The sequence below is a fragment of the Biomphalaria glabrata genome, chromosome 16 (assembly GCF_947242115.1).
Source record: "Biomphalaria glabrata chromosome 16, xgBioGlab47.1, whole genome shotgun sequence".
NCBI lineage: Eukaryota > Metazoa > Mollusca > Gastropoda > Planorbidae > Biomphalaria > Biomphalaria glabrata.
In genome coordinates, this window is record NC_074726.1 from 1,527,745 (window position 1) to 1,554,070 (window position 26,326).

Genomic DNA, 26,326 nt, shown 5'->3' on the forward strand with positions numbered 1-26,326 from the left:
CACTTTCGTTATATCTGCAAGTGACATAGATCTATGCTAAATAATCGACTACACTTTCGTTCCTTGCAATGACTACATAAATAATTGTACTTCCTGCACTGATCTATATTGTAAATTATCTTTGATCTTAAGCTTACATTCGTTTCTAGATGGATTTTTATTTGTATTTAGTGCATTATAATAACTAAACCTGGACTAGACTAATCTTCATATTAGTTTATACTTAATGTGCACTACACACACACACACAAATCAACATAATAATAATAGTAAAAACAATAACTACATCATCATCAACAACCATAATATTAAAAAAACATCAATAATAAAAAAAAAAATGACCAACAACAGTAATAACAAAATTTACACTCAATTCAACGAGAGTTTAGTGATGAACAGTGGAACAGACCAAAAAGGAATATGTAAGATTTATATATCTTATTGTATCTACCGGTCTTAGGTCTTTTTTGTCATACTTCGTCCTGGCTTTTTGTTTATCACTTATAAATGATTGGGTGAACTTTTGTAACATCTGAAGGGACGAAAACATGAAAAGTGACAAACGAAAAGCAAGTGAGAGAATTCAAACATTAAATATAAAAATACAAATGCATTTTAAATTTTTTTTTTTTTATAATGAATTTTGGATGAATGTACTCAGACGTGTAAAGGGAAGAACCAATTCGAAAAAAAAAAAAAAAAAAGAGCCGATTCGAAATAGAAAATAGAATAGCCGATTTGGAATAGAAATCAGAAAAAGGGATTCAGGTGAGTGGAGGAGAGAGAGTGGAGAGACAAGAGAGACAACTTGTTGATTCATTGTGTTGAAAACAGCTCGAAGCCGAGTTGAAGTACAATGTCAATTCACTGGGGTCTTTCTTTTTTTTTTGTCACATCCTGAATGACAAAGCTTATATCAGCTCGCTCGGTTTTGTTTGTCTGGTAAAAGGTTTATACACATTATTTCTCCCACACCCATTCTCGGATCAAGCTGAAACTTCCAACAAGTATTGGTTCACTTAGAAAAGACGTGAATAAAAACAAAATTATCACTTAACAACCGGTAATTGATTATTTTGTTTGATACCAACAAGGGAAACGTATCCTTCAGTATTCAAATGTACAGCTAAATGTGTAGGTTTTGGTCCCCTTAGATAATTGCACTCGTTAATTCTACCACACCCAATCTCGGATCAAGCTGAACTTTTAAACTCTTATTAATCGTACGTAACAAAATAGTGAATAAATATTCAATAAGGTTTATATAATTTCAGGATTGCATCCTTTTATAGTGATTTTTTATGCAGCTTTGTGCAAACTTTCCTGTTTAGAGTTTATGGTTAAGATATTCTTTATTTAAAAAAAAAACAACAACTGTTTTTGTCAGTCACAGATCGAGTTCCATTAGTTGCTGCACTTGCAATCACGCCCACCAATCAGCACAGTTCTTCATAGCATTGAATAAATAATGGACTGAGACTGTGTCTTTGACTGAGTGCATTGAAGTATAGCCAATTTGCTTAAATCTTCATTTACTTGGATTTTCTTTATATTGGGACAGTTTCAATGTTTATAGAGATATTTAGAATTATTTTTAATATATTTGCATTTTTATATGTATATATTGTGAATACACCTGAGTTCTGTAGGTGTCCGCGGGCCGTAATTTGCCCACCCCTGTCGTAAAGAATATGTAGACAATCTTATGTTACAGTAATCAACTAAAAGATTGGCTAGTATACACTTCCACCGCTTGTGTTTAATGTCCATGTTTACATGTCGAAATACACACAAAAATAAAAATACATTGGCTGGTCAAAAGTTGACTGGAAATTAATTTAAATTGAAATTCATCTTTACTAAACGAAAAGTTCTAAATAAACAATCTAAAATAAGGTACCTTAATGTTATCAGCAGTAGCGCGTCTTTTAGAGTCAGCCAGATCTGCACTCGCTACGTTTGACAGGCTTAGTAAAGTTTGATCGCTTGCCTGGAGACAGAACGAAGCGTGTTAGATAGGACAGATCTATACGCTTGCTGAGTTACGATAAACAGAGGTGCGTCACAAACTGAGCTTGTCGACACGTGTGCATAGAAACTTTTTTTTTTTACATGCTTCAATCAGAATTGAAGATTACTTAATCCTAGCCAAAGCCTCACCCAGGACATCCCAAGCCTCACCTACGACAGCCCAAGCCGCACAAGGACAGCCCAAGCCTCACAAGGACAGCCCAAGCCTCACACAGGACATCCCAAGCCTCACCTACGACAGCCCAAGCCTCACCCAGGACAGCCCAAGCCTCACACAGGACAGCCCAAGCCTCACACAGGACATCCCAAGGCTCACACAGGACATCCCAAGCCTCACACAGGACAGCCCAAGCCTCACACAGGACATCCCAAGGCTCACACAGGACATCCCAAGCCTCACACGGGACAGCCCAAGCCTTAAACAGGACAGCCCAAGCCTCACCTATGATAGCCGAAGCCTCACACAGGACAGCCAAGAATGGAAGGTCGTAAGTCTCTAATACAAAAAGAATATCTGTATGTCAATAGCTGATACAGAAATATGACAAGAACATGCGACTTAAGATGTAAGTGCATGGCTGTGAGTGCATGGCTGTAACGGTGTGACTAAGTGTATGACTAAGTGTATAGCTGTATGTGTATAGCTGTAGCTTTGAGACTGTGAATGTATGGTTTTACGTGTATGACTGTAAGACTGTAGCTTTATGTGTATGGTTGTAAGTGTATGGCTGTAAGTGTATGACTAAGTGTTTGTTTGTTTGACATGTTTCGGATGTTCCTTCAGAGTTGAAGATAGTTTACTTCCTAGTCCAAACCTCCCGCAGGACGACGGGGTATGGGAGCGGGCAGGCTTCGAACCCGGGACCACCGATAAATCCAAACGACAGACCAGCGCGCAAACCGCACGACCAGGCAGCCATCATTATGTATGTGTATGCCTTATAGTGCATGGCTGTACTGCGTAGCTGTATGTGTATGGTTGTAAGTGCATGGCTGTACTGCGTAGCTGTATGTGTATGGTTGTAAGTGCATGGCTGTACTGCGTAGCTGTATGTGTATGGCTGTAAGGTCATGGGTGTAAACGTGTGACTGTAAGTTTATCTCAGTGTATGGCTGTAGGTGCATGTCTGTACAACGCAGCTTTATGGCTGTAACTGGGTGACTGTAAGTGTACGACTGTGTGTATTGCGGTAATGGTGTGACTGTGACAGCTAGTATAAAACTTAAATGTATGGCTGTAAATGTATCGACTTCGAAAAAAGAAAAATAATCTATATCTTTGAACAGACATCTTCTTAATGCTATTTATTGCTTATTCTTGGCAAAGATCTACTAATCAGTGACAAAAACAATGTTATTATTAGCATATCATTCAATTCAGCCTACCTGAGCGCTGGCCGATTCTGTTTCGGAAAGTATAGCCTACATTACATAAAAAAATAGGTAGAAATGTTAAAATTTTTTATTTGGTAAATAAAAAAAAGAAGCAAAATATATATTAAAAAATAATCTAAGGGAAAACACTCCACAATTCTGTCTGTCTGTATGTCTGTCTGTCTATCTATCTATCTATCTATCTATCTATCTATCTATCTATCTATCTATCTATCTATCTATCTATCTATCTATCTATCTATCTATCTATCTATCTATCTATCAATATCTATCTATCAATATCTATCTATCAATATCTATCTATCTATCTATCTATCTATCTATCTATCTATCTATCTATCTATCTATCTATCTATCTCTATCTCTATCTATCTATCTATCTATCTATCTATCTATCTATCTCTATCTATCTATCTATCTATCTATCTATCTATATCTTTAATCTATATTTATTTGACATCAATAAAATATGACATAGTTTCTATTCTCTGCTTTTCTTTTTTTTTCCTCGTAACTTTCGATACAAAAAAGTCTCCTACTTTTTCGGACACGATAATAACACCTTCAAACTACTGACCTTTTCGTTACCAATGTCGTCCCATCTCATGTCGAACCAACCTTTATCTGTATTGAATAGAAGACACGACATGTAATACTGGCATGGTTTCAAAGATTTCAATTCAATGTTGGCACACATTTTATTTAAGTGCATCGCCCTTAATGGAAGTCTGCATGGTCTAACAGTTAGATTCAGTTCTTAACCTCTCACAACGCACTGACCCCCAAGGCCTGCTGCAGGTTAGAAAACTTAAATAAGGTCTAAACTTTGGAACTCCAATAGTAGTCCAACACTCAGAGTGCCAGATATAATCTTTGATTTTAAAAAAAGCAGATCGTTTGGGGAACAGGATTATATCATTTCGATAATGTATGAGCCGAAGGAAAAAAAAATCTGATTTAGCCAACTAGTCGGGTAATGTTTGTTTACTTGAATAGAAATGAAGTCTAGTCCCTAGACCAAACCGTCCCAAAGGAGAAGACAGGTTGGAGGAACCGTCGAGACGCCAGTCCAGAGCGCATATCACAAGACCAGGTGGTCATCCCGAAAACCAGCAAACTAGAATCTAAAGCATGTACCAAAGATGTATTGGTCTTACATTAAACAATTCCTCTGGAGTCTATATCTGCCGAGAAGATTCGAATAGTTTAGTGCGAACACATTTTTAAAATGGAGTAAACCGTACGTCTTCACCGGGATTCGAACCCAGGACCTCTAGTTCAGAGGTCAAGCGCCCCTGTGATTTTGAATTTCGGGATTCCTAGGGCGCACCTGAGTCCACCCAACTCTAATGGGCACCTGACTTTAGTTGGGGAAAGTAAAGGCGGTTGGTTGTTGTGCTGGCCACATGACACCTTGCTCGTTAACCGTTGGCCATAGAAACCAATGACCTTAACATCATCTGCCCCATAGATCGCAAGGTCTGAAAGGGAAAGTTTACTTTACTTACTTTAGCCATATGTAGTCACGTGGTCACCACCTATCGGATCTACAAAGTTGAAAGGAAAAAAAAAAGATCTTTTTGTTGTACTGACCTAATTTCATCGCCGACCTCTTGCTGCGTTCCTTATCAGCAAACGATGGTTGTGTTTGGGTCTTAAAAGTGGAACCCGGTGGGAAAGCAGAGGGATAACTCTGTCGAGCATCAGATCCGATGAACAGCCTACGAGTGACTTTTCTTAAGGCCCATCGCCAGCGTTCTGGGGCGGTCTTGGGTACAGGTGGTACAGCTGAAATGATAGTGTACAAAGATGTCAAAGAGGGATTAAACAAATATGTCAAAGAGGATTAAACAAAGATGATAAGAGAATTAAACACAAATGTTAAGAGGATTAAACAAAGATGCCAAAGAGGATTAAACAAAGATGTTAAGAGGATTAAACAAAGATGTCAAAGAGGATTAAACAAAGATGTTAAGAGAATTAAACACAAATGTTAAGAGGATTAAACAAAGATGTCAAAGAGGATTAAACAAAGATGTTAAGAGGATTAAACAAAGATGTCAAAGAGGATTAAACAAAGATGTTAAGAGAATTTAACACAAATGTTAAGAGGATCAATCAAAGATGTCAAAGAGGATTAAACAAAGATGTCAAAGAGGATTAAACAAAGATGTCAAAGAGAATTAAACACAAATGTTAAGAGGATTAAACAAAGATGTCAAGAGAATGACAAAAATAATATAGTTTTGTTTCTAGAGAATATCAATAAAATGGAAGTTGCTAGACAAATTGTCGTTTGTAGTTTATAGTGAATAGCTTTAATGGCCTGAGCACCGACATACTTTCTTTCTGACTTATTTCTGTAGTTCTTCCAACACTGTGAGGTGTACCCCCCCCCTCCCCCCCAGACACGAGATCTAAGGCTAAACACTAATGGCAGTGAACGTTAAGTACCTACCCGTGTACGGATTGCTTCCATTTGACCAGAAAAAGTTCTAGCTTGAAATTAAGTTAATGAGAATGCTATGAAGCTCAATGACAGAGTTTTACCAAAAAAAAAATGCACAGTGGACTAGATAGATTACAACGCATGAGGTGCTTATATAAAGACTATTTGTTTAGATGTTTGCATTTTTTGTTTACCACATCAACACTCTATTTGTTAACAGGCGATTGTGTGAGTGTGTGTGTGTGTATGTGTGTGTATGTGCGTGTGTGTGTAAAGACTGACTAAATATGTGACACAGGTGACGACTATAAGGCTAGGAAGAGTTGATTTGAGTGAAATGATAGATCTTATCTATCTCATAAAATACAAAAGCTGTTTTGAAAACTATAAGGCTTTAACAATTTGATTTACAAATGCTCTATTTTAGACTATACGACATTATTCTTATGAGATAACTGAAAGAAGAGACCTTATCTCTTTCATAAAATACAAATTTTTTTTAATCAATTATTTTTTTATTTAACATACTTCTTGTCAATCTTTTGAAGGTTTTATTTTTGTGTTACTAACAGACAATTACTGTAAAATTGTTTTGTAGACTCTTTCTTGAGATGTCAGATGTTTGAAGAAGTTACTGTGACATGCCGGGGATTCTATAGATATAAATATCTCTAGGTCTAAATACTGTCTTAGAGAGTGAATAAGTGAAGATCCTTCTAAATCAAATACAGAACTTTAATTCAAAAACTAGAAATCACCGCAATGTACAGTATTTACAATAGTAAACTGTATCAAAATAAAATATTCAAATTTACCACTATATTCCGTGCTTAATTAACCCTTACTTTACAGGCATAGATATACAACTTAAATGACCTAGACTTGGGTTTATTTCAAATTGATACATAACCATTTCAAATTGATACGCGACAAGCATCTAGCAGACATTGAATGGCTTACATTTCACATATCGCCTCATTTGTATTGTATTCCACAGCCGTTTATATTTCACCAAATCCTGTGATGCAGTTTACTGGTTGGTTTTAACTTGTCTATTATTGCAATTTACTACATACACAATCCAAAACGTAAATGACAAAAAATACTACCAGTATTATACACATATTCAGATAATAACCATTCTTGATCTAAAACAAGCACTTACATATGAAACATGCTAGCCCTTAAAACAAATGGATACCTAACACAAATACTCACGTGATCCTGTTAACATTGTCGACTCTCTTCTATCACCTAAGAGATAGCGAAACAATTTAGACACCTCATAGAAGAGAACAACATGAAACAAACAATCTGAGAGGGGGGGGATTTTAATAGGGAACAAGGGAGGAGAAATAAAGACTAAAAAACCCTATCCCCCCCCCCAATTCCCCCCCCCCCCCCAAACAAAAAAGACGCAATCGAACTGTTAAACTAGAGCCCTACACCACGCCGAGAATGTGCGCTTCATTGTTTTTCCCCAGTTTAAGCATCAATGTTAACTCTTGCTCAATTTCACGACGCTTGTCATGGCTAGACAGTGCTGTGAGCTTGTCACACCCATTGTAAATTTCATTATTTGACATCATCAATGCCTTTTTTTTTTTTTTTTTTTTACTTCCTCTTCCGGTTCTTTTGCCTGAGTCTACAAAGCTATTGGCCCCCGTTACGAAATCTTGCAATACTCGAGACATTAAGGAAAGACAATTTCCTAGCCTTCGACACTAAAATCAGAATGACGCGCTCCATAGGTCATGGCCACATTCTTGCATGCTTGCTAATCGTGGACAGCAAAACTGGGGGTGAATATCCAAGCATGACATTGAGAAGCTACGAAAATCATCCTAGGTATCACACACATAGACCTTATCACAAAACAAAGAGATTAGAAATATAATTAATACAGAGATTGAACCCCACAATGACTTGCTGACTACTGTGGAAAGACGTACAAAGGCCTAAGTCCGTATTGCAAGATCATCAGGGCTCGCAAAAAACTTTGCTTTCAAGAAACAGTACCGGGGAAAAGATGAATCGATGGCAAGACAACATAAAAGAATGGACGGCCTGTCATTGAAAGAGATTCTATCCTAGCCAAAAGACGAAGAGGAATGGAGAATGACGGTCAGCGGATCTTGTTCAATATACTAAGGGATAGGTCAAGGGTAAGACCAAAATATACAAGTCTTTTCGTGATTCTATTTTATGTTGTAGGTATATTGTTGCACAGCTAAATTTTGTAAAGCCGTCTTAATAGTTTAGCTGTAACTTTAGAACAGTTCAAATTTGATTTCATTATAGGAAGAACTGGTCTGAATGTGTGCCTGAAAGATAGGCGGGGGGTATAAACACGCGTTAAAAGATTGAAAAAAAAAAACGGGGGGGGGGGGGCAGGAAGCAGGGAAGAATTTTTTCTTTTGGTTGTGGGGGGGGGGGAGGGTTAACACAAGTATTCTAAATGTGGGTTTCAAAGTAACGATGCTATAATGATGATGATAACGATGATTGCGTTATAATGATGTTGCTAATGATGATTGTGTTATAATGATGATGATAACGATGATTGCGTTATAATGATGTTGCTAACGATGATTGCGTTATACTAATTTTGCTAATGATGATTGCGTTATAATGATGTTGCTAATGATGATTGTGTTATAATGATGTTGCTAATGATGATTGTGTTATAATGATGTTGCTAACGATGATTGTGTTATAATGATGATGATAACGATGATTGCGTTATAATGATGTTGCTAATGATGATTGTGTTATAATGATGTTGCTAATGATGATTGTGTTATAATGATGATGATAACGATGATTGCGTTATAATGATGTTGCTAACGATGATTGCGTTATACTAATTTTGCTAATGATGATTGCGTTATAATGATGTTGCTAATGATGATTGTGTTATAATGATGTTGCTAATGATGATTGTATTATAATGATGTTGCTAACGATGATTGTGTTATAATGATGTTGCTAACGATGATTGTGTTATAATGATGTTGCTAACGATGATTGCGTTATACTAATTTTGCTAATGATGATTGCGTTATAATGATGTCGCTAACGATGATTGTGTTATAATGATGTTGCTAATGATGATTGCGTTATACTAATTTTGCTGATGATGATTGCGTTATAATGATGCTGCTAATGATGTTTGTGTTATAATGATGTTGCTAATGATGATTGTGTTATAATGATGTTGATTATGATGATTGTGTTATACTGATGTTGCTAATGATGATTGCGTTATACTAATATTGTGTTATACTGATGTTGCTAACGATGATTGTGTTATAATGATTTTGCTAACGATGATTGTGTTATACTGATGTTGCTAATGATGATTGTGTTATACTGATGTTGCTAATGATGATTGTGTTATAATGATGTTGCTAACGATGATTGTGTTATGATGATGTTGCTAACGATGATTGTGTTATGATGATGTTGCTAATGATGATTGTGTTATAATGATGTTGATAACGACGATTGTGTTATAATGATGATGTAGGATGATGAACAGTACCGGGAAAAAGAAGTAGAGTCAAAGAAAGAGATGGGAAGACAAGATGAAAGAATGGAAGGGCCTGCCATTGAAAGAGATCACAAGCAAATGACAGAGAAAGACGGTCGACATATCACTACTGGCCATGGAAAGATCCGGAGGAAAGCAGGCAGGCTTAAGTAAGCTTTATGGTCAAGCTATCTGTCACCAGGAATCTGCAGGACATACCGATTGGTTGCTCCAATCTATTTAGGTCACAGACTTCCACTGATTTACTCTTGATTTCTTACAGTGATACGCTCCCACGCTGCTGGCAAAACAGGATACGAAGAAGAGAATTGAGGCGTGACCTAGGAAAGGTAGGCAACACGAGCATAAAGACTCCACATTACCCAGCAGCCAAGGCTATAGCTCAAAGCCCAGCAGAGACTTGTTTCGACGAGAACAATTCAGTAAACCAATATTTAAAAAAAAAAATTAAATTAAAAAATAAAACGGACTTGCTACTGTTCTGTGCTTGCGAACTCCAATAGCATTGAAATATCAATCTGTACAGAGCTCTGTGCAATGCTACGCAGGCGAAAGCTTGTGAATGAATTTAATAAAAATAAATGGTAGCTGGAGCTTTCAGAAAAGAGAAAAAGATACGCGTATATCAGACTAAGGCGCCTCAAAAAAACTACCTCGTCTTACCAACCAAATAAAGCTGATCTACTCAACCGTGGGCAGAGCACTTCAGTTTGCAGCGACAAAAGGGTTAATGATAATAATGTGTTTATATTGAAAATGTTGTCCGTGGATGATAAAAGTTGTGCAATGATTTTAATGTTGTGCTATGATGATAATGTTGTGGGATGATAATACAGTTGTAGGATGATGATAATGTTATGGGATGATGATACAGTTGTAGGATGATGATAGTGTTGTGCGAGGATGATAATGTTATGGGATGATGATACAGTTGTAGGATGATGATAGTGTTGTGCGAGGATGATAATGTTATGGGATGATAATACAGTTGTAGGATGATGATAGTGTTGTGCGAAGATGATAATGTTGTGGGATGATAATACAGTTGTAGGATGATGATAATGTTATGGGATGATGATACAGTTGTAGGATGATGATAGTGTTGTGCGAGGATGATAATGTTATGGGATGATGATACAGTTGTAGGATGATGATAGTGTTGTGCGAGGATGATAATGTTATGGGATGATAATACAGTTGTAGGATGATGATAGTGTTGTGCGAGGATGATAATGTTATGGGATGATAATACAGTTGTAGGATGATGATAGTGTTGTGCGGTGATAACAATGTTATGGGATGATGATACTTTTGTTGGATAATGACAATATTGTAGGATGATGATAGTGTTGTGGTATCATGATGACGTTAAAAGTATATGTAAGTATATATCTTTTAGTTTGTCATCTGTGTAGAGATATTATAAACTGCTTTTAGATGTACCAAACTTTGCGTCTCTAGAGAAATGTAAATGGTTGATTCACTTAAGTTTACTTAATCTTGTAAGTTTTATAATTCTGTACTTACTAAGGCTAGAAGCTCGGCTATTGGCAGAACCGCCCCTTCTCCTTGCAAGTGGTTGTCCAAACGCCGCTGCATAAATAAAACACAGAAATAAACAGCAGACATTGTTTCAAGAAGATGTCACTATAAATAATACGCTCAAGAAGAGAGAAACAGTAAGAAAGAAATACAGACCTAGATCAGTGTGATGATTTAGTAAGTCTTATTTTAAAAAACATGTCTATGTTTATACAACTCGAGATCATATACATCATTGCCTGACGTATCTCAACGCCTCACACATCTGTTTGTCTTATTGCCTCACAAATATCTCATTGCCCTAAATATATCATTGCCTTACATATTTCAGTGGGTAATGCCTGAACTCGTGGCCATAGCGACAACAGGCCGAGGCACACATCACAGAAACAGGTAATCATCCGACCAGTAGCTGAATAGTACATCGCTCAGATAGGCTTTAGTTCGATTCCCGATGTTTTAACATTAGGATTCTTGATATTATTGTTCTAAGCAAACAATCCCATATTGTACTAACCACACAATCCTATATTGTACTAAACACACAATCCCAATAGTAAAAATACATAGCCACATTGCCACAACATAAGGCCACACTTGGTATACTATGTATATGTATCTGGACTTTCTAAGTTGGGGTACAAACTCTGTTTTAGAGGCTCATGTGTTCCAGTTTACAATATATCAGAGTCATAGTTCGCAAAGAGTAATATCATTAAACCACACAATACCGAGATATAGGCATAATACTCTAAAGCTCATTTAAGATGAATGATTTCAATACTGGAACAGTTACGTTAATTTATTCTGGATCGATCTCTGTCAGTTTTAATTACGATAATTCAGTGGTTCCCGAACGTTTTTGTCTCGTAGACCCCCTGCCATGCTTTCTGGCTTTCGGTAGACCACCTGCTCCTTCCCGTTTAGCTCAAATATTGGGCCTGCGGAGCCGTTTTCACTAACAGGAGAAGGGGCAAAGGTTAGTTACTCGCGCCCAAACCATTTAGCTTCGAGAAGGAGGGACTCATTAGCTTGCAGCCCACCTAGCCGAAGGAAAACAGATTTCAAACCTCTGCTGCTTTGCAGCTATACACCCAAACATGGGAAAGGCTTCGTGTATCAGCCCTGGGGAAAAATATGGAGCTGAAGACCATTAGGCAGTTTGCAGCTTTAATGCTCATCCCACCGATGTGCCCTTGAACTGTAGTGTTGCTTTTAAAGAAATTCGTTTCATAATATCAGATGAAGGTTTGTGTAAAACAGTTTTTAAAACTACTTCAAGGGCTGGTAAAATCAATGTTTTTATCTATAGTGTTTTCCGTATTTGGCTATAGGTAAAGAGATCTTGTCAGACGCTCACAAACCACCATCTTTTCTATATGACGTTGAAGAAAGATTTTGTAGGTCTATTCTGAACCTTATCTTTGAGTTTTCGATTTTTTTTTCTCACTTTTATCTTTCTATCAGGGTGGCATCGTCTCAAATAATGCTCCAGTGTAATTGGTTTCATATGGTCATAAAAAGGCTCTTATTATAGACAACCGCTCATTTAACAAGGAAATAAATAATCAACGCTTTAAAATCTAGATTTCTTTTTGTTAAGCATTACTGACATGTAGACAAAATTAAGCTATTTAGATTAGTATTGAAATTAAATACAACTATTTTACTTTTGAATAGGAGGATTAATATTTATAACTAAGGTACACATCATTTATAAGTGTTAGAAATAGTTACGGTACATTAATGGGGTGTGAAAATTAAAGTCATGACTTGCTTAAATGAAATCCACTATCGTAGACCCTCCCCCCCCTCCCCATGGACATCTCATAGACCCCCAATTTACTTTTTCACTTTCGTAGACCCATTGGAAGTCTTCGTAGACCCCTGGGGTCTAAATAGACCACTTTGGGAATCACTGGACTAATATAACAATCGATACGAAGTTAAGTAATATAACAAAACAAAAACCAATGCATAATGTTTTCCATACTTACAGAGCGATTGCCTGCTGGGCGTTGATAGGCCAGATTTCTCCCATTCTGTAGATATTTATTTATTTGTTCACATTAGAGAAAGTGACAGACTGAGTCTACAGTTGTTATTTTTAATGTGGGAATCGATATGTGGAATGGGTGGCTGAGTGGAGAAATGGATTGAGTTCGAATCCCGATAAAGTGTAGAAATTAAAAATTCTTTCATAGCTATTTGTATTAGACACCTAGAGTCAAACGGAAGCCTTGTCCCACTCACCCTACCTTTCCCAGATACCCCCACCTGTTTCCACCTGTTCACAAGAAAAAATTGGTTTAGAGCGATGTGATCATGTTACAGGAATATAGAAGACGCTTATGCAAATGTAATCATAATAATATGGACAAGAATAAATGCTTTTTTTTTTCCCAAAACGAGAATGAAACATCGGATATATCATTTTCACTTAAGGGAACTTCAAAGAATTCCTCCCTGATTGGCTACCTCGAGTGGTAAGACACTCGGCTTCTTAAAGTAGGATTTTGAGTTCCAATAATGAGTTTGAATTTTTTTTTATTATATTGACATTAATATCACTCAGTTGCGATGCCATCGTCTATCTCTGACCACAGAAACAGAAGATGACATCTTCCCACTTAGCTGCAAGGGAAGCTTAGAAGAGCAAGAGGTCGGACGTTCTATTGCATAGATGAATTTTTCTTTGTGATATTTCTAGCCAACCTTTGTCCTTTGAAATCCAAATATCCTGTTTTATCTTGGCTTACGGCACGCTTTGTTATGCATTTCGTATATGTATTTTATGGTTTTGGGGCATGTGGGTGGAAGCCAAGTTGGGCCCATATTTGTTTGGGGCCTTATTTAAAGAGCTCAAAGCTGGAGGCATTAAAACATAAAAGTTATTAGCGATAGGTCACTTACCTGATAAAACATCGGGTGCCAAAGTACCGTGAGGCTTTTTTCGTTTTTTACGCTTGTCTGTCTCAGACTCTAAAACATCCGGACACACAGTTTGTTAGCGGGTGTATGGGGAAATAATAATAATAATAATAATAATTTTATTTATAAAGCGCTGTTAACAAACAAAATGTAGGCTCAATGCGCTGTAATAACATCACAAACACAAACACGACAGCTAAAATAACAATTAATCTAAAAAAAAGTTTTAAACAGATAAATAGCTACGTCATCATAAATAACTATTTAAAAGAAAAGGTACTATAAATTTATAAACTGAGTCATTATAATAAACTTAGTTTAATGCCCTCAAGCATACACACACACAAAAGCTAGCGTGATGGCTAACTGCTAAAGCGTTTGTCTTCTGAACGGAGGGAACTCGAGGTCAAATCTTGAGTGTCGACTAAAAAAAAAGTAAAGTTCCCCTTTCAGACCCTGTGGTCTATAGGGCAGATGATGTAAAGGTCATCTGTATCTGTGACCTACGGTTAACGAGGGTGTCACGTGACCAGCACAACGACAAACTGCCTCTACTTTTTCCCAACTAATGTGTGGTACCCATTAGAGCTGGATGGACTCGGGGGAACTAAACAGGTTACCATACCAACGACTGTACACTGTCTATACTTCTAGTTATTCGAACCACGTTCTAGAGTATTCTAGACAATGTGTCAACTGTCTATGTGATCAAGTTTTAAGTTTTTAATGATCTCCCCCTTACCCCTCCGGAAACAGTAACTGTTTCCTTGTATGGTCTCGTACACCTGAGCTCCTTCCTTTGCTATTATTAACAAATGTACCTCTTAGACCCCAGTTACTGCTACCTATAACTTAATTACCTTTCTCAACTTTACTGTCCTTTGTATCTTCATCTTCCACAAAAACTGGAAAATAAAAAAAAAATTCTTTTGAAAACAAAGTGATGAAATCGGCAAAAAATATTAACATCGTGTTAATATATGAAATTTAACTATCATAACAAATTTGAAAAACAAATGTCGCTAGAAAAGATCTAGATGATAGCCAGTATTGTGCAGATTTTAGAATAAAAAAAAATTATAACATTTAGTTGTAGGGTATGTTTCAGCATGGGTAAATGATGGTAGATCTAAATGCAATACAATACATTACAAAACAATAACTATGTGTAAAATATCTGATTTTATTACGTATATTAATATATTTCGTTATTGGTGGTAAGATAACCACATCATAAAGTAAAAGTCTTGAGACGTTTCTTCAAGCATGAAGATGAGTAGGCCTACATCCTAGCCTTCGAACTGTGATCGCGATAGTCTCGAGTTCGAACCCTGCCAACTATCATTCCCTGGCGTCCTGCAGGAGGTTTGGGTGTGGGTTTAAACCTCGTTAACGAAGTATCGTCCACATTTTTTTTTTAATTTAAAAGAACAACAAAACCCTATTGTCCCTTTCTAAAGACGTCATCACTTCGGACTCATTCGACCCTCAAGGTCCGGTGTGTCACCAAATGCACAAGGAATTCTCAGTGACAATCAGTACGACTTCATCCTGACCTTCCCCGCCTGCCTCTTACTGTTGCCTGGTCCAGTGATCATCGTGCAGCGACTTCTTGAGCGTCTGTCACCTAAAGACAACGTACCTCTAACATCCCTCGCCCTAGTCTCGCGTGGTACACATATAGTCTATATTGGAGATTTTCTTTTTAAAGGTTATTCACAGTTATCTGTTCTTTGTTTTACATTTCAATTAGTCCATTTTAAACTGCTAAAGAAAAAAAAATGGCTTTAAAATGAATAGCTTTTGAACAGTTTCCTATTTTCTACACCGGATAGACTGAAAGGCTTCCTTATTATGGATTCGTATACATTGTAAGAAAATCTCCTATATCTAATTATACAGAGAAATAGTTGAGCTCAGGAAAAAATGTCAAACTGTACGTGACATTACAGATGACCTAAGTTAGAGCAGGGATTAGATCATGTATAACATTGTAGACGGTAAGGGATTTCATATCGTTGGCAATTTTGTATAGAGACTCGGACCGATCTCCAGCTCTATATTCAAACTGTGAAACTAAGCTTCGCCATCTCATCTTGTCTTCATAACCTACTATACTTCATTGCAATCTTCCTGGCTAGTGTTAGTCACTTAGTAAAGAGACCCACCATAGTTGACTGACTCTGAACGCAACAATTATTGACTTCATTCATGGTTTTATTAGTAAGTTCGTGTTAAGACCATAAGGTGTCAACATCTTATTACGGACAGAGACTCGACCGTGGCCTTAATTCTTTAAAACTTTATTCAAGAATCTAACGGTCTGGACTTAGTACATCTTGGTAATGTGTAGGTCTTAGTACATCTTGGTAATGTGTAGGTCTTAGTACATCTTGGTAATGTGTAGGTCTTAGTACATCTTGGTAATGTGTAGGTCTTAGTACATCTTGGTAATGTGTAGGACTTGTTCATACGTAATTTAATCGCCTCTAACACACCCGTGCTAGAAACTCAAAAGGTCTTCTGAGTCAGGCAGCCATCATACAACTACAAGGTCAAGGCCTGTCACACTAGTAACCGGCATACAGTAATTAACTGCACTCCCGTATCAGTGTGCTCAAACATCTTGAAGTAATCGCCCAAGTATACCAATACCTAACAGCTACCATACAACAGTGGCATATTACAATTTACAATAGCCATGTAGTCACTTCAGAATTGTGAATTAGAAAATACTATCTGTCGCCAATCGATAGCTTCATTTGGACAAAGAATTGAACATGTGTAAAATTGACTGTAAGTCCGATCATGCATTGTGTGTATGTGAGTGTGTGTGTGTTAAAGTGTCATCAGTTAATGGGATCTTTTGTTCTTCTAAATAGAAATGGAATGTGGCGGCTTTTATAAGTCTGTGTGTGTGTGTGAGGGGGGTCAAAATGTAAGTTGTTATTGGAGGATTCTTAATGTACGACGCCATGCCCATGAACCAATAATGCCCCAACTGTCGGCAAGCTATCTTACGACTTGACACTGGAGTGCATAAGGCAGTGCATAAACCAGTGCAAAGACAGTGCATAAACCAGCGCATAAGGCAGTGGATAAACCAGCGCATAAGGCAGTGGATAAACCAGCGCATAAACCAGTGCATAAACCAGTGCAAAAACAGTGCTTAAACCAGTGCATAAACCAGTGCATAAAACAGTGCATAAACCAGTGCATAAAACAGTGCATAAACCAGTGCAAAAACAGTGCATAAACCAGTGCAAAAACAGTGCATAAACCAGTGCAAAAACAGTACATAAACCAGTGCATAAACCAGTGCAAAAACAGTGCATAAACCAGCGCATAATGCAATGCATAAACCAGTGCAAAAACAGTGCATAAACCAGTGCAAAAACAGTGCATAAACCAGTGCAAAAACATTGCATAAACCAGCGCATAAGGCAGTGGATAAACCAGCGCATAAACCAGTGCAAAAACAGTGGATAAACCAGTGCAAAAACAGTGCATAAACCAGTGCAAAAACAGTGCATAAACCAGTGCAAAAACAGTGCATAAACCAGCGCATAAGGCAGTGGATAAACCAGTGCAAAAACAGTGCATAAACCAGTGCAAAAACAGTGCATAAGGCAGTGCATAAACCAGTGCAAAAACAGTGCATAAACCAGCGCATAATGCAGTGCATAAACCAGCGCATAAGGCAGTGCATAAACCAGTGCAAAAACAGTGCATAATGCCGTGCATAAAACAGTGCATAAACCAGTGCATAAAACAGTGCATAAACCAGTGCAAAAACAGTGCATAAACAAGTGCAAAAACAGTGCATAAACCAGTGCATAAAACAGTGCATAAACCAGTGCAAAAACAGTGCATAAACCAGTGCAAAAACAGTGCATAAACCAGTGCAAAAACAGTGCATAAACCAGTGCAAAAACAGTGCATAAACCAGTGCAAAAACAGTGCATAAACCAGCGCATAATGCAATGCATAAACCAGTGCAAAAACAGTGCATAAACCAGTGCAAAAACAGTGCATAAACCAGTGCATAAACCAGTGCATAAACCAGTGCAAAAACATTGCATAAACCAGCGCATAAGGCAGTGGATAAACCAGCGCATAAACCAGTGCATAAACCAGTGCAAAAACAGTGGATAAACCAGTGCAAAAACAGTGCATAAACCAGTGCAAAAACAGTGCATAAACCAGTGCAAAAACAGTGCATAAACCAGCGCATAAGGCAGTGGATAAACCAGTGCAAAAACAGTGCATAAACTAGTGCAAAAACAGTGCATAAGGCAGTGCATAAACCAGTGCAAAAACAGTGCATAAACCAGCGCATAATGCAGTGCATAAACCAGCGCATAAGGCAGTGCATAAACCAGTGCAAAAACAGTGCATAAACCAGCGCATAATGCCGTGCATAAAACAGTGCATAAACCAGTGCATAAGGCAGTGCATAAACCAGTGCATAAGGCAGTGCATAAACCAGTGCAAAAACAGTGCATAAACCAGCGCATAAAGCAGTGCATAAACCAGTGCAAAAACAGTGCATAAACCAGTGCAAAAACAGTGCATAAACCAGTGCAAAAACAGTGCATAAACCAGCGCATAATGCAGTGCATAAACCAGTGCATAAACCAGTGCATAAGGCAGTGCATAAACCAGTGCATAAACCAGTGCAAAAACAGTGCATAAGGCAGTGCATAAACCAGTGCAAAAACAGTGCATAAACCAGCGCATAAAGCAGTGCATAAACCAGTGCAAAAACAGTGCATAAACCAGTGCAAAAACAGTGCATAAACCAGTGCAAAAACTGCATAAACCAGTGCATAAGGCAGTGCATAAACCAGTGCAAAAACAGTGCATAAACCAGCGCATAAAACAGTTAGAGAAAAACAAAACTCACTGACCGGGTTGGCGATCATCAGAGTAATCTAGAGGCTTGATCTTCTGCAGTTGTTCCCTAACGGCTGGAGCGAAATAAAATATAGTTGAAGGTTTGTTACAGTGAAGATATCATTATTAGACTGACAAAGAATATTCACACAGGCAGCTCTATATTTTGAAAATACAACTAGCTTACAGCCTCACAGTGGTGGTCTGGCCCCCCGAACTTTGAATATATAGAAGATGATGACTTTATAAATTAGTTCAAACTGCGTCCTTCCGTTTAACCGGAAGTTTCTAATTTAACAATATTCCAGTTAAAGCGAGTCATCTACAAGTCTTTTCTGCAAATTGCACTTTTGATTATTGATATTTAAAGCGTGACTATCTAAGTAGATTGAAGTTGAGATCAACTAACATTATCCTCAAACAATTTTTCCCCCTCAAAGGTTGTTTACCAAAAAGTGTAGCCAGGCGTTCGTTAGACTTGGCAATAGTTGGTGGATTTTTATAATTTTATATTTTATAATTTTTATAATCTACATTAAACTATTTTGCTTTGGTCTTGACTTTGAAGTGAAACGAACAAGAAAGAATAATGAAATTGAGGACCGCAAACCTTTAATTTCACAAGCGAAACATCGTGTGGACTGAGTGACTTAGGTTGAATCAAGTCATAAACACTCATTTAAAAAAAAAGGCTATAACAGAAACTGATACTGCTTCAATGATAAAAAAATCAAAACACCACACTTTGTGTAATCTATATCGAAATTAGTATCGTAGCATGATCATGACTTTATTACGGTATTATGATTGGGACAAAAGATTTCTAAACAAGAAAATCTAAGATTTAGATTTAGCGGGTTAAGAGGTAATTACAATGTCTTACATTTAAAGATCTGATACTGCGTTATCCCTTTTAAGTATATATTCGCGTTATTCCTTTTAAATATATATTCGTAGTATTATTTACTTTATTTAAGTTCAAAGACTGGGTCTTATGACACATACAAAGACCGCGTTGCAAACGTAGAGACTAGAAACAGGATTACAACGGCTATTGTGCCCCACGATGACCTGCTAACTATTGTTAAAAAAAAAAACGCAAACAAAACATTATGGTTATATCACAAGGTCCTCAGGGCTCGCAAAGACCTTCTTACAGAGAACTGTACCCAGAAAAAAAAAAGAAGATGCAGACAGAAAAAGCGATTGGAATGGAGCATAAATAAAAGGCCTGTCATTGAAAAAGATTCTATCCAAGACAATAAAGAAGGATGCAGAAACGCGGTCGACACATCATGTGTAGTGCCCCAACGGTTCAAAAGACTAAGAGATATGTGATTCCGAAATACGCTTAAATTAACTAATGGATAGATGAAAGTGAAGGTAATTACATTGTACGCTTAATCAAGAGCGAGTTGTCTAAAAACTTGTTTACTGTCTATGCTTGTTAAACTTTCTGTCACTTTTTTTTATATCTCTCTAAACATTGGCAATATACAAGAATACTGTTTCGAAACAGACGTCCACGTTGATTGATTAATCTCATCAGATATTTATACCATAAAAATATATTGTAATATAAGAATCCAATATACAAACCTCTGCTTATAGCCCCGTCTTCGTCGAACCAGATACCTCGTTTAAACTGGGCTGTAAGAAAACAACAAATGGACAATGTACACATATGTCCTATAACAATGGGAGGTGGGGAGCGTGACGTCTAAGACTTAAAAAAAAATGAAGGGGGGGGGTGCGAAGCCTGTCAATTTATTTTTAAGGTTTAAAAAAATATTTTACTGTCATTATTAATCCACGTTTAAATAGCACACTTAAATGATATTCACATAGAATTAAAATAAACTGTTATGATCAAGTGAAGTTGTTTCTTCTTCCATTAAGGACCCAGGGGCGTAGTGTTTGGGGAAAGGGAGACTCGTCCCTCGGGCGCCACTTTCGTAGGATTGCCACAAGCAGAGGGAAGCTAATTTTTTTTTTTTTAAGGAGACAAGCGATTCTCTGAACATTTTAATTTTTACAAAATTATGTTTAACTAACAAACATTTTGGCACAGGCCTTATTGCTGACTTCGTTACTTGATCTATCTCATAAATTACCATTAAGCTTATTGTAATTCTAGAAGAGATCTCTACTCGCGCTAATTATGATGAATTCACTGTGTTGGATATAACCCTTTGTGTATGTCACAATTTTTTATAGTAACATATAAATATATAATCGGTTTTTCAATTTAACTTTTTAAAATTAATAAATCAGTGAACAGAATGTGACCAAAACTACTGTTATCTATATATATAATTCTCTTCGTGACCCAACCATGCGGGACACCACGATGAAAAAGTCATGGAAAGATAACTCTTTTATTACTGCAAGTCGGACTAGAGTTACCCCACGTTACTTTCACGGTAACATAGAGCGAGGCTCAGAAAAAAAAAGAGGGGAGGGGGGCGTATGCTACCCCGCTCGTATAAAATAAAATAATAGACAAAAAAAATGACAATATTTTTTAGTACATCTAAATCTACAATCAATTTTCTTTTTCAATGTAAATAAGATAAGATCATGTTATGTGTGTTTGCATACATGCTTGGATCAGCAGTACTAACACTGTCGAGCGTCCCCCACCCTCCCACCCACCTTGTAATGTGCTGATAAAGGGGGGCGCGAAATTGTTGCTTTTTTCAAATAATTAAAAAAAAAACGGTTGCAGCTTTAATCCATATTTCTTTCCCTTTTTCGATACCAAACAAAATAATAGTTACCAATAATTGGTTAATTTTTAAAAATTTTCGTGTTTTGTAAGGTACAAACAATAGTGTTCCAAAATTTTAGAAATTACGTGTAAAAAACTTTTACCAGACAGACATACTTTATAGAAATTTAAATGAAACCAGAATTTCAGAGCTTCTTATAATTGATGTCGTGCGCATCTGGAACATCTTTGATTGATCTCTTTGTGTGTGTGTGTGTGTGCACCATGATGGATTGTACGCTATCTCTGGGGACGCGCTATGCTGGCGTCATTGCTTCATTGGTCTGTTTAGTTTTTGCTGGATGGAGGACCGTAGTCTGGACCTCTCTGTAGTTGTTTTCTTCCCCAGTATTGAGTTAGTTGTTTTTTAATTCCTTCTTTAGGTCATAGCTCCGAAGTCAGTGAAATTATGATCTTGTGAATGACGGTCACAAGGAAGGCATATTTTTGTTCTTGTTTTGGGACCCTGCTGGAGTCAAGCCTGAGCCTGACTGTAGGCTGTGTTACTGTATGGACCCTGTTAGGCCAGTATCCATGGCATTGGGCTGTGGGCATCGCAAACCCAGAGTGGACTGTTGGCTCTGTGACCAAGGTGTGATTTCCTGGTAACGATGTTGGATATATACACTCCTATCTTAGGCACACTGATTTAATACTGATCACGATGTATCACCATCATTTATTACGTTATTTTATATCATTGTTTCATTACATTTTTGCTTTTTTTTATACGCATTCTCGTTGTTGACCAGTATACATTGTCCATTACCATTATTCGTTCACTTGGTAATTACTTCATAAATGGATAGCCTGCCAGGGGTGCACGGGCAGACGAGCCACGGCCAAATTACAACCCCGACAGGAAGTTAATACTCAGCGTTGAGGTGAGGAAACCGGTGGAGTATGTCATACACTAGATAGACCCGTCATACACTAGATAGATCCGTAAACCCACCTTGACAGTGGGTACGTATCTCTAAAAGAGTTTTCGTGAATGAACGCCCCTGTCTTAGGGTCATTTAGAAGCATTCTTCTCACAAAGTACTAGATTAAATGATGCTTCTTCAGAGAGATGTGATACTTCATATCTAATGCGTTTTCATCATCAAATTTTGTGCCTTGTTCTTTAGGATTAATTTGTCTGGATTATGTCCTCCTTTTGGTTGGGGGGGGGGGGGGGGTACAGACGTCAGGTAACCCTAGGACTGAACGAGAATCCAAAATACACGACAATGAATGACAGTCCAGCGCTAGGCTGCAATGGGCATTTAGAGTGATCTTTTCACTAAGGTATTCGGGCATTTCAACAGATAAACTTACGGCAGTGCTTTCACACTTGATTTTTCAAAGACAAGATTTATCTATTACCCTAGTTTGTTTGTTTTTTAATCACATCTTTCTATCTGTTTTACTTTCATTAGTTAATATACGTAATGTTAAATCAAATGTATGAAATTTTAACTTCATCAAATGTAGATCTAGTATAGTATGTATGAACTCCACCTCTATAGATCTAGATCTAGTGTTACAAACTCATATACATAGATGTAGCCTTACATTTCGAGTCTCTCCGCAGCAAGTCTTTGGATTCACGCCGACTGTCACTGACCTCTCCACGAGCTTTCCATTTCTTATCTGATACAACAAAGATAAAACAAGCAGAGAGTTCAGTTTATCACTAAAGATTCGCCACACAAAATTAACAATTAGTCCTTCTAACAATTCAACGCATTTCTTAGGGATTTTTTTAAATTACTTATTTATAATTTAGTCGTTACGCTAAAAATGTCGGACAACGCTTCAGCATAAGTCTTCACAATCAATTGAGATTTCCAGACGCTTTCTCCACTTCTCCCGACGTTATTTTTTTAAATAGTGGAAAGCGTGGTCGAGAATGACTAAGTCACGCTTGAACTTGGCTTGGCTTGACTACCTATGATGGGGGGCTCGAGGTTCGACACCCGACTCGAGCAGAGTTGTGTTTACTGAGCGCCTAAAGGCAGCACGGTACGCCTTCTCCCAGATACCCCCTCCCCACCCTGGTCCACAAATGAGATTGGACCATAGCGCTCTGAGCATGCTATAGGACTGAAAGTAGCGATATGTAATAGTTATTTAATATTATTTGTATCCTTTGACGATCTGAATACTCTCTTTCAAGTGAGTACTGTGACTCTCGCCTCACCGTGGAACATATCCTCGTTGATTGCCCCAGATACCAGGATGTCAGGGAGAAATATTTTAGAGCCACTAACTTAAAAACACTATTCGATAATGTTGACCCTGGGAAGGTACTGGGCTTTATCCGGGAAGTGGGGTTATCTACGAAGATCTGATTTATGAATTTGTGAACATGTACTATTTACATTAGATTTTTACCAAATAATTAAATTTTTACTACCTTTACTATTTTAACTGTGAATAGACCTTGATTTTAATGATATGACTATAGAATCTGGCCCTTGTTGTTTAGAGAGAGAGTAGTCCTTAAGGGACTGCAGGCACGACATGGCCTAAATTGTGCCGATGTGCCTAAAATCAAAATCAAATCTTTCAAGTGACAATCACAGACCTGACTGCCTGAAACCCAAGACGTATCAAATGTTAACGCTTGATGATCATGTGATAAGCAGACTTGTAGAGAATTTAAATTTAAGACCTTGAAACACTTTAAGACACGTGACTAATAGTTCAACATTGTTGCAGATGTAACTGAGCAGAGGAGAACAGGAGGGGGGGGGGGATAGACAACACCATTGAGCAACAACAACGATAATGGTTGACAATAATAATGAGCAGATCACCCCCTCCCCCCGCGGACAAAGGCTTTGTTTGCATTGGATGTTGCAATATACGTAGGTCGCAGCTGGGTTTACGCGGTCACGTGACACACATCAATCATCCTTTAATTTTCTGAATCGAAGCGTGGTACACTTGGACTTGGCTTGGCTTGGCTACCTAGAAGGGGGCTCGAGGTTCGACGCCCGACTCGGGCAGAGTTGTGGCAGAGTTGTGTTTACTGAGCGCCCAAAGGCAGCACGGAAAACCAACTCCTAGATACCCCCCTCCCAACCGGTCCACAAATGAGATTGGACCAAAAGCGCTCTGAGCATGCTATAAGCATGAAAGTAGCGCTATATAAAAGCTATAATAATGTCTATACGATGATTAGACTTATAATAATATATCTGCACTTAAAATTAATAATAATATAATAATAATAATAATAATAATTACAATAATAATACTAAAACTATCGAAGCTCGATAGAAGAGTTTACAAACTGGTGCACCGACAACTTTCTAGAACTGAATGTCACAAAAACTAAAGAACTTATAATAGATTTCAGAAAGAAAAAACAAACTATATGTGAACTGCAAATAAACACAACATCTATATAACAAGTAAATGCATATAAATATCTAGGTGTAATCATTAATAACAAACTTTCATAGGAAGACCACCTTGGAACGCTAGACAAAGAAAACAGCCCAGCGACTCTTTTTTCTATACAAACTCAATAGTTTTAAACTAAACAAGAAGATCCTAGATACTTTTTACGGCGCGACTATACAAAATCTGCTAACATACGGAATAACTTGTTGGCAAGGCAACGCTTCATCTAAACTGTTGCGACGTCTGGAAAACATCATTTAAAAAGCATCAATAATTACACTCACAACATTACCATATTTAAAGGAACGGTTTGAACAAAAGTGTCTATGGAAAATCGAAAAAATCTTGGAACACAACGGCTAACCGCTCCATCAGAAATATGTCAGGTCGTCGCGAAGTGGGCGACTGCTGTTAATCGAAACAAGATCTGAGCGATACAAAAACTCGTTCGTACCTCACTCGGTCACCGCCACTCGTTGATCAGGGAACATGAAAAGCACCAAGATGCCTGTGTGTAGTCGGTGAATGAACTCTTTATGCTTGTGTCTGTTGTATTTATGTGTATTTTTCTGTTGTGTTGACTTTATATGAGAAAAGAGTCCTTGTAATCCCAACAAATTTTCGTAAGGATCAATAAAGCAGTCTTAGTCTTAGGAAAGTCGGTGTAATATAGATGATTGGAGGATTAAAGACGGGTAGCACCATCGTTTACAACAGACTTAATCATTTTTACATTAGACTTATCATTCTTACATCCTTCTTATCATTCGTAGATCATACTTATCATTCTCAGTTCAGACTTATTCTTAGATTAGACTTATTCTTAGATCAGACTTATCATTCTTAGATCAGACGTATCATTCTCAGATAAGGCTTAATATTCTCAAATCAGACTTATCATTGTCAGATCAGGCTTATCATGCTTAGATCAGGCTTATCATTCTTAGATCAGACTTATCATTTTTCGATGAGACTTATCATTCTCTGATCAAACTTTTCATTCTCACATCAGACTTATCATTATCAGATCAGACTTATTATTCTTAGGTCAGACTTATCATTCTCAGATCAGACTTATCATTCTCAGATCAGACTTGTCATTCTTTCAGCAGGCTTATCATTCTTACACCAGGCTTATCATTCTTACATCAGACTTATCATTCTTACATCAGACTTACCATATTTATCATCTGGATCAGATGTTCTTCTAAATTGCATTTTTGAGCCTTTGGCCTTAGCAGCTCTCTCTAGAAAGAATTGTGTAAAATGTATGTAATGTATCAACCATTAGAACTTTAACTATGATTTTTGTTTTTTAGAGTATACACTTTTGAAGGAGGAATTTTTGGCGCGTGTGCCCGAT

General features: G+C 37.4%; 1 protein-coding gene across 4 annotated transcripts in view; it reads right to left on the bottom strand.

Annotated features, from left to right (window-relative positions):
* The window catches only part of LOC106068585 (trichohyalin-like), a 69,916-nt gene that overhangs the window by 19,271 nt on the left and 24,319 nt on the right, over positions 1-26,326 (bottom strand). For all 4 annotated transcript variants that reach the window (XM_056014188.1, XM_056014190.1, XM_056014189.1 and 1 more), the window contains 14 exons: positions 26,142-26,210; positions 23,125-23,202; positions 20,397-20,447; positions 18,812-18,871; positions 14,762-14,806; positions 13,884-13,952; positions 12,968-13,012; positions 10,956-11,021; positions 7,094-7,129; positions 5,020-5,214; positions 4,004-4,050; positions 3,418-3,453; positions 1,901-1,990; positions 452-532 (listed from right to left, as the gene is read on the bottom strand). In XM_056014188.1, coding sequence (XP_055870163.1) covers positions 452-532; positions 1,901-1,990; positions 3,418-3,453; positions 4,004-4,050; positions 5,020-5,214; positions 7,094-7,129; positions 10,956-11,021; positions 12,968-13,012; positions 13,884-13,952; positions 14,762-14,806; positions 18,812-18,871; positions 20,397-20,447; positions 23,125-23,202; positions 26,142-26,210 — 968 coding nt within the window. The remainder of the gene's footprint in view (positions 1-451; positions 533-1,900; positions 1,991-3,417; positions 3,454-4,003; positions 4,051-5,019; positions 5,215-7,093; positions 7,130-10,955; positions 11,022-12,967; positions 13,013-13,883; positions 13,953-14,761; positions 14,807-18,811; positions 18,872-20,396; positions 20,448-23,124; positions 23,203-26,141; positions 26,211-26,326) is intronic.